The sequence below is a fragment of the Talpa occidentalis genome, unplaced genomic scaffold (genome assembly GCF_014898055.3).
Source record: "Talpa occidentalis isolate TD23 unplaced genomic scaffold, MPIMG_talOcc4v2.1 talOcc4.11, whole genome shotgun sequence".
Taxonomy (NCBI): Eukaryota; Metazoa; Chordata; class Mammalia; order Eulipotyphla; family Talpidae; genus Talpa; species Talpa occidentalis.
Window position 1 is genome coordinate 39,189,102 of NW_023601104.1, and position 14,046 is coordinate 39,203,147.

The following is a 14,046-nucleotide window of genomic DNA, read 5'->3' on the forward strand; positions in this document are numbered from 1 at the left end:
ACTCCCCAGATAGAGGCTCCCCTCCAATCCTGAGGTGAGGACCAAAAGAGAACAGATGAGTGTGAGACCAACATATAGCCAAACTCCACCTGAGCGTGCTTACACCCCCTCTACAGTGTCCCCTTAGCAGGAGGGAAAATGAGGAGTTTGTGGGTTAATAAGAAGAGTAAGATGAACTGAAGAATAATTCTGGCTAAAGAAAATAATACATCTAGATACTTGAAGTTTCCTTCAACACACACACACACCCCCTCCAACACCCCCCATGCTAACTAAGAAACAAGATCCCCAATTCCACATCTAGGGATCCCATCCCCTCTCACCTGCAGGCATTTTCCTCACACAGATGCCCCTAGGCCTAGGGATTCACGTGACTAAATAAGAAAAGCACAGTCACAACACTCACAAATGCTAAAGACAAGACAAAGACAGAACTGGTCCAGCTGATTGAATGGCCTATCTCTCTCCAGGGGCAACTGTAAACAGGGTCAAGGGAAATGAGAAAGTGGGGACAGTTGAGTCCAGTCTTCTCAGTGCCTGTAGAGAAGGGCTGCCAAGAAGGGAGCAGCATGACCACAGGCCCAGAGGCTGGGTCAGGGGGAAGAGGTGCCAGGGAGCTAGGGAGCAGCCAGACCCCACAGCCCAGGGAAGGAGGGAGACATGGGAACTCCCTTCCGGGGGGGCGGGCAGCAGAAAGAAGAGCAATGGCTGAGCAGCTGTGGCCCTGGCGGTGCCGAGACGAGCAGTGGGGCAAGGGCAAGACACGGCCCTGTCTGAGGCTCCAGAGGCTCCTGAGTCAGAGGCAGGGGTGACCTCAGACCAGGGATGGGCAGCGGGTGGCATATTCTCCCCACACTCTGGTGCCCTCCCCAGAGGTGTTCCAGCACCTCCCTCCTCAGACATGTATCTGGGGCATTGCAGCCGGGGCTGCCAGTTAGAGCAGTTACACAATCTGGAACCCACTTCCCTGCAATCTGATGGTCTCACAGTCCCTTTTGCTCCTACATGTGATGTTTGACTTTTCAAGAAAGAGCTTCCATTCTTCTGATTTAGTACTAGCTCACTCAAAGGAAAAAGAAAATAGAAATTTAGGACCATAACTTCAAGATTCCTACTTCCTACCCTTAAGCTGAGCAGGGTCCCCTGAGGTCCTGCTGTTCTTCCTGGTTCTGGGATTATTGTACTTGAGCTGACTCACCCTGTGTCTGGTCACCCAGCAGGACAGTGTCCCAGTTTGTATTTCATTTAAAATTTTATTATTTTTTAAAAAGATGACTTTGGTTTCCAACACCACATATGATTCATGGTACAGGGTCACCCCTCTTTAGATGTATGTTACCAAGCACACCCCCCATTGGGCACCCACAGTCCCATCGCTGCCTTGTACTAAAACAGCCCACACTTAAAATATCGTCCTTGTTTCAAAGAATCTCTAGGAAAGGATTCTCTCTGGTCACTGAAAACGATAGTTAGAAGAGCAGGTACTTGATTTCTCCCCATGCTGCTCCCCAGAGCTCCCCAATTCCCGACTCTCAGGCCTGCAGGGAAGCATCACACAGACAGTCCTTGGCTGGGGCAGCTGCAGGTTGCAAGAGTGTTTTATTGAAAGAAGTAGTGAGGAGGTTCACAGGGGGCCCCACACAAGCCATTTCTCACCACAAAACCACATGGTGCAAGCCTCAGGCAGGGATGCTGGTGTGGGATGGCCAGGAGCCCAACTTGGGTTATTCCCTTCAGGGTAAAGAGGGAAGAGCTCAGGAGAGTAGGAGCCACAGCATGAATGGGGGTGGGGGTGCATCTCTATCTGGCCTCAGTGGAGACCTAGCGAGAACCATCAAAGTGGACGGGCACAGGCGGGTTCCCCACACAGGCAATGATGATGGATGCCCTGCGGTTGATGGTCCGGTAGTTAGGGCTGGGGCGCCTGCGTGTCAGAATACAGTCTGTGATGCTCATTTGATTCCTGCTCCTGTGGCAGTTGTTCTGCCCATTTCTGCAGCGAATGTTTGGCTCACGGCAGACGGCCTGGACAGCCGCAAGGGACGCGTGCACAAAGGTGTTGAAGGTCCTGCGTAAAAGATTCCGGCGCCTCATCATCTGGTTGCAGTAGGTGCGGCCAAAGGGGCCATTACTGGTGTCCATGTGCTTCCGCTGGAAATCCTGGGCCAAGGAAGGCTGGGCCCCCTCGAGCACCAGCAGCACCAGGACCAGCAGTGAGAACAAGACGAGGGACTTCAGAGCCATGGTGGCCGCGCTCCCCTGGAGGCCCCACCTGGGAGAGGAAAGAAGAGGAAAAGGCGCTTCTTAAGAGAAGGACCCCGCTCTCCCCGCTAGGCCCCCTCCTTACAGTTTCCTCTTAAGTCAGCAAGAAAATCACCCTCTTCCTGAGATCTGCCAAGGTATCAGACACTATTGTTCTAAAGAGTTTTCTCCTGCTTGCTAGAGAAACTCAATCCTCCCCTCTGTGGGTGAGCGCCAAAGTGACCAAACTCTGGCAGTCCTGTCTGTGACTGCTGAGGCATTTTGATGTCAAATACATGTGTACCCCGTGCTCAACCACCCTATTAGAGGATCCTGAGCTGCCCTGACACTCAGGATCAGGCTGACAGACCCTGCTGTCCTCCAGCTCAATCAAGGACACTCAACCAAGGGCCTGAAACAAGAATTTGTGTGTTCTTCAGAGAGATGCTTTTCTCTCCCAGTCTCTGGACTGCTCCTTCCCCAGGCCCACGGGGTCTCTCTGCAGCTGACAAGCTCTACCCAGCCCCCTGGCTATGCCTGGCCAAGCTGTCTCAATGCTGGCCTCTCCCCTCCTGCTCCTGCCTCTTCATCCTCAAGCAGAAGCAGCTCCAGAGACCACCTGGTGGGCACTCACCTGGGTGTCTAGTTTGTTCTCTGGGAGAGAGAGGAGGCCAGTTTCTGCAATTCTGGGGCCCCTGAGGTTCAGATCTTATATTAAACTATAAGGGGTGTGGCCTCCAAGAGGAGAAGAGTGGGAGGAGCATCAGAGGTTCAGTCAACAGGAGGAGGACAATGTGAGAAGGAGGGGAATTTGTCCAGGTTTTCTCTGCTGGGAGAAGCCTCTCTTCCATGTGGATCAGATGATCTGTTTGCTGGTTCTCCAGGAGGAACAGGGAAGATCATACAGCACTGATGCTTGAACCCCAACCTAATCCTGGTTTTCTTTTGGCGACCATTTTCAAGGAATGGAGTTAACAAAGGGCATATAACTTGTGATCTCAGGGGAGGGAGGGAAGTCCTGCCAGGAGTCCTGAAGCAGCTTGGACTGGAATCCACATCTCCCAATAGTAATTTTCTTGGAGACAGAGGGGGTAGGGAGCAGAGGTGTCCAACTGTGCCCAGCTGGAGGGTTTCCCCCTTCTGGAGAAACAGGACAGCCTGCCTGGACCAGGAAGTGAATGAAGCCTCTGTTATAGCCTGGGTCTCCCCAGTCCTGGAAACCTATGCCCACCCCTCAAACCCACTCCAGAGGCTTGAAAATGAGCATGTGGCAGGTTTATTTACAGTGACAACTTGTCCTCTGGGTAAAGATTTTGTAGAGGAACAAAAGATAGAACAAACCCTAAATCCCTTTTGGTGAAAAAATAGAGAACATCGTATTTCTTCCAAACTAGGAAGAGGATTGTTTGTTAATTTTTTGTTTTCTGTTAAATGACAATTTAAATACCTCAGGCATAAGTATTATATAAATACTCATCTCTGCTCTGAGTATAGACATTCTCAGCCCAAATTCTGATGTGGCAACTTAAGAGGAGGCAAATTATAGAATTTTATTTCCCTCTTCCTCAGTTGCCTCATCATAAGATGGGGATGTTTATATGAACCTTTTAGATTTGTTAGTAGGATAAAATAAAGCAAAATGCAGAAGTTTAGAGTAGTGCTAGAAAACATTGACCAATGTGAACTCTGTGATTTTTGACTCGGGGGTGGTAAAAAACTTCCTAAGAAGCGTGTTAAAGAACACTGGGCTGTGATCTCTGAGATGCTATCTACACAGGGCACAGTCTAGGGACACCACACTTGCTTTGCTCAAAACCTGAGCTGTAGTTAGCAGGTAATTTTGAAGCTCCAAGAAGAATGAGTGAAACCTGTTGGGAAGAACAGAATGCTTTAAACATTTTTATTTTTATTTTCAATTATTTTGAGATGATATCTAAGCAATGTATAAAGTCAACATTATTTCCTTATGTGTGTATATATTTGAACAAGTGTGGGGCCAGGGATGACCTGATGGTATGAGTTTTATATAAGACCCAAGAGCTGAGAATTCCTCTCAAGAGCAGCCCTCAGTTGTGACACAAACCAGGCCTTGATAAGAGCCCTGGAGTGGTAAGGAGGACACAGCAATGAAGGGTGAGTCGCCTCAGCTCTGTTTCCTTTATTGGCCAAAGGCCCTGAGACCAGCTGGCTCTCTGGTATCAAAGAAGGGTTATTAGTCATCATGTCGTGGAAAGAGCTAGAGTGGGAGGAATTCAAGGCAGTCTTCACAGGAAAAGATATGTTGGGAGGGAATTTTCATAATAAATATTTTTCATTAAAGAATAGGAGAGGGCAATTCAGACAGAAAAAAATTTCCAGAAAGAGAAGTAGAGACATATGACATGAACAGTCTTTCCAAAACAGTAAGTTTCCCCATGTCGCTGGGAGGAGGGGGTATCCGTTAGGCCAGGGGGGAAGTAACTTAAATGCCATTTCAAAAGAGTCAATATGTAAAAGATGGGCAGGTACCTTGAGCTCAAGGAATGAAAGTAACAACAATGAAGGAATCTTCTTCCAGGGCTCCCATTACAGGAGGAGGCTGAGGGTCAGCACCAGTCCCACCTTGGCCACCCCTTCGCAGCAGGAGCAAAATCAGCCTCAGGTGCCATCTTCCAGGGATGGCAGCAATCGGTGGGGGCAGGAACCCAAGATTGGGGAACCTGCCCTTGGGACACACAGTTAAAGGGGATGTCACTCCCCCACCCAACTCTGGATTTCCCTGTACATTCCCCAGATCTTCCTGCTTTGGTGGGAGAAGACAGAGATGGCTGCCTTGACCCGACTCGTGATGGTAAGATACTGGGGGCTAACACTGAGGTCCAAGTCATAGCACTGCTCCATTGGACAGGCAGAGTGAGGGCAGAGAATGGAGGGCGGGCATGAGTAGGTCATGGATACCAGCCCTATTATATCTATGGGGGACACTGGAGGAACGGGAGCCTTTTTAAGAGGAAGAGAACTCCAGAAGAACAGTTCCTCCAAGCAGTACCTCCATCTCTGAAGGGGTCTAATCCCAGCAGCCAAATCTACACTGGAGAATGTCCCTCATGAAGGAAGGAAGATCTTGCTTGAAGTAAGCCATTTGCTTAGAATTGAGTCAGTCACACATCACCTGCTCCTGCATTTCTCATGGTATTCATCATCAGTGATAAGGAAAAGAACAGTGTCATACTGGAGGGGGAAATCTTGTCAAGGGACAAGCCATGTAGAGGGGGAAGTGAGGAGAGTTGGCCTAATCCAGCAGAGGGGTTGAGTTTTACATCTACCTAAGTGGAACTGTTAGAGGGAAAGGATGTCCTGAGCTAATTCCATACAGGCTTTGTGGACTCCACCCCCACTCCAGACCAAAGCCATCAAGACATTGGGAAAGACAAATCCCATCCCCACCAAAGGGAAGGTTGCTGGGACCTGAGGGTGGCGTTAAGCAGCCAGGTTTGATATAAAAACCAGACATGTGGGCCTTGGGGTGGTTCGCTTCTTGGCTTCATGGCTCTTGGCTCACCGCCAGCTCTCAGAGTGCCATTTGGGATCCCATGTCGGTGGAACGGGTAGGACACATTTGAGACTTTATCTCCCTCTTTTCTCCCTGAGTTGTACATTTCCTCATTTCCCCTTTCCCTTGTAAATAAACCTTTTATTAACCTTTTGTGTGTGCCTGCAGTTAAGTATTAATAAGTCCCTTTTAAGGGCATGGGTGAGGACCCACAGTCAGGCAACCTGTTTTGTATCGGGGCTGCCCTGTAACAGAACCTTTTATAAAAGTCACCAAGTCTAGCCCTCTGGGCCTCTGGCTGACCTGTTCTGAGCTTTGGAATAAATAATGCTTTCCCTCATTACAAGCAACCTTGTAGTAGACATAAAGAGGAAAATATGACAATGATCTACTATTCTCAGAGCTTCCACACCTCTACAAACCCTGGCTGAGGATCATGTTTCTGGCTTAAGAGTGGAAAAGAAAAAAAGAGAAGGATGAAATTGCTTATACTAGTAGTTACACAAAAAGTAAGGGAGTTATTTCTTAACTTGTTACATCACACCATTTCCACACAAACTGTTACAATTTTTAGGCCTACCCATCTAGGTTTCTTAATATAAACCGCTAGCTAGCAGCCATGTGACAGGAGATAGAGCACAGATTCTGAGGACCTCCAGCATCACTTTCTAATCCCAGCAGCCAAATTGACTCCTATTCCTTTCCACAAATGTCCTCTTCTCTGTCTTCTTGGTTCACACAAAAGGACACACACCAGGAGGTACATTTCCTCACAATATCGCTCAATTGTTTTTCATCTTGAGGAAAGAAACTGGGCAAAACCCACAGGCCCAGTCTGGATGCTTAAATTCTTAGAAACCAGGATTGTAATGACAGATCTATTTAAAACTTGTTAAGATTCAGAATGTGCTCATTTATTTTCAAAGATAGAAAGATGTTTCTTTATCATGATAAGGGTATACAGATCTAGATCACTGGTGGTTTCTTTGGTGACCAAATATCATCAGTTGGGGCAGTTCCCTTCAGTGCTTTGTGATGAACCATCAGGTCTACTACAAAACAGAATAAAAGGGACATTAAATACTTACCAACATTTATCTATCTAGACATTTCTTTATCAATTTGAAGCAGCTAATGATGCCAGCAATGTGATATTGTTTGAAAGAAAGACCTAGACAAATCAATAAGATGTGAATAAAATGGCTGGAAAATTTTAATATAAAGAAACCACTACAGCATTATTATTATTATTATTATTATTATTATTATTATTATTTTACTACAGCATTATTTTTAAGTGACTTTTTTAGTAGGGGGAATGAGATTAATTTAAAACTTTTAGAATTATAGTGAAAGTTTGGAAATAGTCAGAAATAAAAGTGTATGTTTTGGAAACAGGTTTACATTTGAAATAGTTACATATAAATTAGAGAAATGTATCATGTAGGAGCTTTAATACACACACACACGCGCACAAACCTAATGTGACTAGGTTATAAAAATAACATATTTGGAAATTGCTAGTGTTTGAAAGCCTGCAAGATGTGGACAACAGAAAATGATAACTGATGTAGTGATTTAATACATTCTAGATTTGTCTTGGTGAATTTATTGCACTTTTTGGTCCCCAGTCCCTATGTTGTTGACTCAAAGCTCAATTTTTATTCAGGAGAAAAAATGGAAGTAAAAGCAAAATCATAAATTACCCAGACATAACCCAAAATGATAATTTTTAATATCTAAAAGAAAATACGGTTGGCACCCTGCCTGAAATACCGAAGTCAGCTGGACCAATGTTCTCTAAAGAGGACAGATTTTAATTTAATTGTCTGGAAGGCAAAGAATTTGAGAGAAAGGAAAGAACTGAAAAATTGAAATGTTGATGGACATCAGGCAATAATAGGGATCTACAGGTGAAATATTTGGGTCTAGTCACTCCATTCAATGGAATCACAGGCAATTCTGCAGATTTGGATACTTGTTTTCACATTTAATTACTGACATTCCTTGCCCAACTGCAATGTGGTGCATATATATATATATATATATATATGTATTTTTTTTTTTTAAGATTTGTTTATTTGCACAAGAACTGGGGTACTAGCCAGATGCACAGGAGGGTGAGAGGATTCATCAGAGACAGAGTGGGGAACAGAACAGGCAGACTGACGAAATACACTGCTGAGGGGAGCAGTGGGCAAGACAGGAGAGGTCTGCCATGCCATGTGGGACCCTCGCTGGCTGGCTGGGATTGAACCGGCACTGCAGAGGCTGCGGACAGCTTCACAGCGCTGCGCTCAACCGCCTGCGCCACCAGGGGAAACCCGTGATGCATATATTTTTAAAAGTATCTAACAAAGATTTCTAAAAAGTTTGGGCAGTAGGCCTCCCCGGTGGGCTAGAGCTTAAGTCTCAGTGTTGTCACCATTGTGGCCTGAGTTTGATCCGTGTCCATTGACTAACCCACGTGGTCAGACGACCTCTCCTGTCGCACCCACTACTCCCCTCAGCAGTGTATTTCAGTAATTCCCCATATTCTCCTGCCTGCTTCATATCTGGTAAACTCCCACCCCCACTGCATCTCTGGCCTAAACCCCAGTTCTTCTATGGAAAAAATGAATGAATGAATGAATGAATGAATAAATAGGTTTAGGCTAAAAATTGGACAAAAAGAAAAGGAAATATTCACATAAGAGAGCATCTTTTGCATCTGGGTAACACAAGTTATATGTTAGTGTTCACCACATTGGTATAAAGTTTTACTGGATATCATTCAAAAAACAAAAAATTCCTCCTGAATCCAACCTTATTGACTCTTTAATACAATGACTCCATTCTGCTTCTCAAGGAAAGTCATCGATGAAATGACCAAACCACATATTAGGGCTGACTGCTCAGCTCCAACAACAGCCTCTTCCCGTGGCCTTGGATAAAGCTGGACGGTGAGGAACCAGATTTGGAAGTTTGGCCTCAAAACGTGGCAAGGCAGAGAAGCAGCTGTAAGAAAGGTATAAACTCAGGTGCCAGATGGAAAAAAATCCCTCCCCTCTGCCTAAATACGCAATGCTACATAACACTAGCATGCTGCATAATATTTCCAACCCCCATGAAAATGCACACTCACATGAAAAATGAATGGGAGGAGCTAACAAGGAATTGAATATAAAGTGTTTTTGTAGCAACACCACCATTAAACCAGGTACACAGAAATGCTACAGAGCAACTATTACATATTGTGATCAATATAAGTGGAAAAACGTAACATACTAGTTTATTTCGTATGTTCTAAAAGCATGGGGTTCACAGACAGGGACATGACAGGGGCCCTTGTAGATGTAAGGGGTGAGAACCGCCAAAGTGGAGAGTCCCCTCCCTCTCCCACACCCTAGAAAACATATCTCATTATGCAATCAGCTTTATCACCTAGAAAATACACCTGATATTAAAGACAGATCATCCTGCATGAGTGTTCCTATTTCAGAGAAGAAACAGCATCAAGAGGAAGGGAAACATCTACCCTAAATATACCATGTACCAGTTTCCTCAGGAGGCAGCCCCAAATAAACGAAACATTCCGACTTCTGAGGGAGACACTCCTGATTCTGCCAAAGTCTGTTAACTACAAGAGTCTCTGACTGCTAATGTGTAAAATGAGGATAATAATATCTACCTAATGGACTACTGTGAGGGTTAAATAAATCAATCTAAGTAAAGGGCTTACTTCATAGAAGGTGCTTGCAATTTGGTCTAAAATTTTTTGTATGAGATTAGACACTAAGTTACTTATCCATACTTGCATCTAAGTTTATCTGACATGTATAAGAGGGTATTACTTTCATTCTCTCCAGTATTAAAGACAGGTAGTAACAGTGGCTGGAAACAATAAAGCTGACTTGTACTGCAGAGATGTTCCCAGGCTCTCAGTACATGGAAAACACTTGTCAGGTCATCTTCATAGTCTGTAAATAATACCCCCAGGATCCCATGGGGCCAGTGACCACATGCACATTTGGAAGATTTGGGTGCCACCTGGTAATAACAGAAGTCCCAAAATAAAACCTTCATTCTGGACCCCTGAACCAGAATGAAACCCTATTGCAATTTCATCCTCTCCCAAAAGTGTAATCCTAAACAACCAATCCGGAGTTTCCAGGTCAGCACAGTGAGGTAATCAACGTGACAAGACATCCTTGCCTCCCCTGAGGAAAGATGTTTTTACCTGAATAATCCTTTCTTTTGCTAATAACCTTGTCCAAGCCTCTTTCGAGCTATAAACACTCCGCATTTCATACAAGTCCTCACACAATCTAGAATAGACAGTGCCAAGTCATAAATTGTTTAATAGAGCCAATTCGAGCTCTAGATTTGTGAATGTGTGAATGTTGTGTCTGTAACCTCTCAGCCCCCAACACTCCACGCCACGCAGGAGTTTCGGGACCGGCTCCAAGGACCGTTGAAGGCACATTCAGAGTGAGCTGCTCAACAGCTACATAAGAAGGACCCGTTGTTGTTGTTTTGTTCCAGGATATATGGAATTCATTGATAGTGGTAGATTCGAGCACTCCTGGTGCACCTGAGTGAGGGACTAATTTTTAAAAGTGTTCAAATGCCAGAGAGACCATGCAACCATTAACTTGCAGGAGTTACACCCTTTTCCAAAATATATTGTTAACATTGAAAAATGAGGAGCAGGAAGTTGTGTATCGTGTGCTCCTGTCCGCGGGATAAACCGGGCGGTGCACGCAAACATCACTGCACACACCAGTAAGTGGGTGGAAATGCTCAGGCTGTGAAAGGACACAAAAAACTGAGTACTCGTCATTTTCAGAAACAAAATTGGGGCCTAACAGACAAAGACAAGAGGAGGCACTTCTCACTGTGTCCCCTTCCCAACGCTTGACGCCCACCTGGACCATCCGCGCGCACCGTCCAGTGGAAACGCCCAGGACGCGTCACACCGCCCTGCTCAGCGCCCAGGCGGGTCTCCAGCAGGAGAAAGTCACCCGAAGAGCTGATGCAATGACACCTGAAACCACCCAAATGAGCGGCCAGATTTGGCCTCAAGGAGACACTTTGCTCTTGGCACAGAAAAGGGGCGCGCTCCGGGGCGCTGCTCACTCCCCGCGCCCGGCTGCACCCCCACCCCACTGCGGGGGCTCCTCAGCGCGCCGGGTGCGTCCTTCTGCGGGGAGAGGGCGCGCGTCCCGGGGCGGCGCGGAGCAGGAGACAAAGCTGGGGATCCGCTCGTGGCAGAAGGGTTAGAATTTGCGCTTTGCAACAGACCTGTTTTTTTTTTTTTTTAAAGAAATTTCTATTTTTTTTTTTTTTAAGATTTATTTATTTATTTATACAAGCACTGGGTACAGTCAGAAGCACGGGAGGGCGAGAGAATTCACCAGAGCCAGAGTGGGGAGCAGAGCAGGCAGAAGGACCGAAGTACACTGCTGAGGGGAGCAGCGGGCGGCAGGAGAGGTCTGCGCGCCATGTGGGACCCTCCTCTGGTGGCCGGGGAGCAGCCGGGGATTGAACCGGCGCTGCAGAGGCTGCGGGCAGCTTCGCAACCCAGCGCTCAACTGCTGCGCCACCGGGGAGGCCCGCAACAGACCTGTTTTTGAGATATTTAAATCCCACGTGTCTGATTTCTGTTGTTTATCTCTGTTCTCAAAGGGCTTTTAAAAGATCAAGACACCCTTAGCCAAACTTGGAGAAACAGCCTGAGCTCCCGCGCGCAGCAAGCCCCGTGGCGCCCTCTGCCCGCCAAGGCTGCGGCTGCGCCTCTGCAGGAGAAGGACTTGGAGCTGCCAGGGCGAAACAGAGAATGACCCGGATAACTTTCACGTGTTTTTGGATTGTGTTAAGTCTCTCCTCCTTCTTCTCCACGCTGTTCCCCTTCTTTCCTGCTGCCCCTCACGCCCTGATTCTTCCCCTTAAACCTGTGAAGCCCACACTGCTCCAGGCAACACCAAACAGCTCACAGGCCTGGAATCCACAGGGTGGAGTTTTGTCTCCCCTGAACCCATCTAGGCTGCCCCTTAGTATAAACAAAGCTAGACACCCAGGTAACTGACCATAGGTGGTCTTTGCGCTGCTCCAGCATGAAGATTGGAGAGGAAAGAGCAGGAAGGGAGAGGCCAGCACTGAGGCAGCTTCCCTTGTAAATAAACCTTTTATTAACCTTGTGTGTGTGCCTGTAGTGGAGTATTAAGTCCCTTTTAAGCGCGCAGGTGAGGACCCACAGCCAGGCAACACGTTTTATATTGGCTGCTCTGTAACACCACGACTGAGGTTTCTCTCCTGGTGTGCACTGACCCAGCCAGGACAGGTGCCCTCTCCCCTCTGCCAGGGCCCCTGTTCAGAGCACATCCCTGCCCCACAGGCTCTCTGGTGTGCAGGGCTGCGCCTGGACCAGCATCCTCCCAAGCACTGGATTCTCAGATGGAGAGCCCCAGCGATCCTAGGTTATGAGCAGAAAAAGAGCAGGTGATGAGACCTAGATGCAGCCGAGCTCCACCCCTGCCTGCTTAAACCCCCTCTACAGTGTCCTCTTAGCAGGAGGGAAAATGAGGAGTTTGGAGTGGAAAAAAAAAGAGTAAGATGATTACTGAAGAATAATTCTGGCTAAAGAAAATAATACACCTAGATACTTGAAGTTTCCTTCACATACACACCCCCACCCTCCACATGCCCCATCCTAACTAAGGAATGAGATCCCCATATTCACATCCAGGGATCCCATCCCCTCTCACCTGCAGGCCTTCACCTCACACTGATGCCCCCAGGACTAGGGATTCACTAAATAAGAAAAGCACAGTCACAAATGTTAAAGACAAAGACAAAACTGGTCCAGGTGATTGAATGGCCTGTCTCTCTCCAGGGGCAACTGTAAACAGGGTCGAGGGAAATGAAGAAGTGGGGACAGTAGAGTCCAGTCTTCTCAGTGCCTGTAGAGAAGGGCTGCCAAGAAGGGAGTAGCGTGACCACAGACCCACAGGCTGGGTCAGGGGGAAGAGGCGCCAGGGAGCTCAGGGAGCAGCCAGACCCCACAGCCCAGGGAAGGAGGGAGACACGGGAATTCCCTTCTGGGGCCCCAGCAGCAAGAAGAGCAATGGCCGTGGCCCTGGCTGTGCTGAGACGAGCAGTGGGGCAGGGGCAGGGCATGGCCCCGTCTGAGGCTCCAGAGGCTCCTGAGTCAGAGGCAGGGGTGACCTCAGACCAGGGATGGGCAGCGGATGGCACATTCTGCCCCCACTTTGGTGCCCCACCCAGAGGTGACTGTTCAAGCACCCCCTCCTCAGGCGTGCATCTGGGGCACTGCAGGCTGGGGCTGCCAGTTAGAGCAGGTGCACAAGCTGGAACCCACTTCCCCACAATCTGTTGGTCTCACAGTCCCTTCTGCTCCTACATGTGATGTTTGACTTTTCAAGAAAGAGCTTCCATTCTTCTGATTTAGTACTAGCTCACTCAAAGGAAAAAGAAAGTGCAAATTTCGGATCATAACTTCACAGATTCCTCCTCCCTAGCCTGAAGCTAAGCAGGGTCCCCTGAGGTCCTGTTGTTCTTCCTGGTGCTGGGATTATTGTACTTGAGCCTCACCCTGTATCAGGTCACCCAGCAGGACAGTGTCCCACATTATATTCATTTAAAAATTTTATTCGGACCTCCCCGGTGGCGCGGCGGTTGAGCACTGGGTTGCAGGGCTGCCCGCGGCCTCTGCAGCGCCGGTTTGATCCCCAGCTGCTCCCCGGCCACCAGAAGAGGGTCCCACATGGCGCGACAGACCTCTCCTGCCACCCACTGCTCCCCTCAGCAGTGTGCTTTGGTCCTTCTGCCTGCTCTGCTCCCCGCTCTGGCTCTGGTGGGTTCTCTCGCCCTCCTGCGCTTCTGACTGTGCCCAGTCCTTGTATAGATAAATAAATAAATCTTTTAAAAAAATTATTCTTTTTTCATGAGATGGCACTGCTTTCCAATACCACAGATGATTCTCTGTACAGGGTCACCCCTCTTTAGATGTATGTTACCAATCACACTCCCCACCAGGGCACCCACAGAGCCAGGCTCCCTTCTAACTAAAACAGCTCACACTTAAAAATTTCATTCTGGTTTCAAAGAATCTCTAGCAAAGGAATGTTCTCAGGTCACTGAAAACTAGGGTCAGAAGAGCAGGCACTTGATTTCTCTCCATGCTGCTCCCCAGAGCTCCACAAAACCCAACTCTCAGCCCTGCAGGGAAGCATCACACAGACAGGCCCTGGCTGGGGCAGCTTCAGGTTGCA

General features: G+C 47.6%; 1 protein-coding gene across 1 annotated transcript; it reads right to left on the reverse strand.

Annotated features, from left to right (window-relative positions):
- Positions 1 to 1,578: 1,578 nt before the first annotated feature.
- LOC119238210 (ribonuclease pancreatic-like) lies at positions 1,579 to 2,913 on the reverse strand. The gene is made up of 2 exons (XM_037501920.2): positions 2,876 to 2,913; positions 1,579 to 2,272 (listed from the first exon to the last, which is right to left on the reverse strand). The coding sequence occupies exon 2, from the start codon at positions 2,242 to 2,244 to the stop codon at positions 1,822 to 1,824; it is 423 nt and encodes a 140-aa protein (XP_037357817.1). The 5' UTR covers positions 2,245 to 2,272; positions 2,876 to 2,913; the 3' UTR covers positions 1,579 to 1,821.
- Positions 2,914 to 14,046: the final 11,133 nt, after the last annotated feature.

Coding starts and splice junctions, on each gene's coding strand:
- LOC119238210 (XM_037501920.2), bottom strand. CDS start 2,244: ATGGCTCTGAAGTCCCTCGTCTTGTTCTCACTGCTGGTCCTGGTGCTG.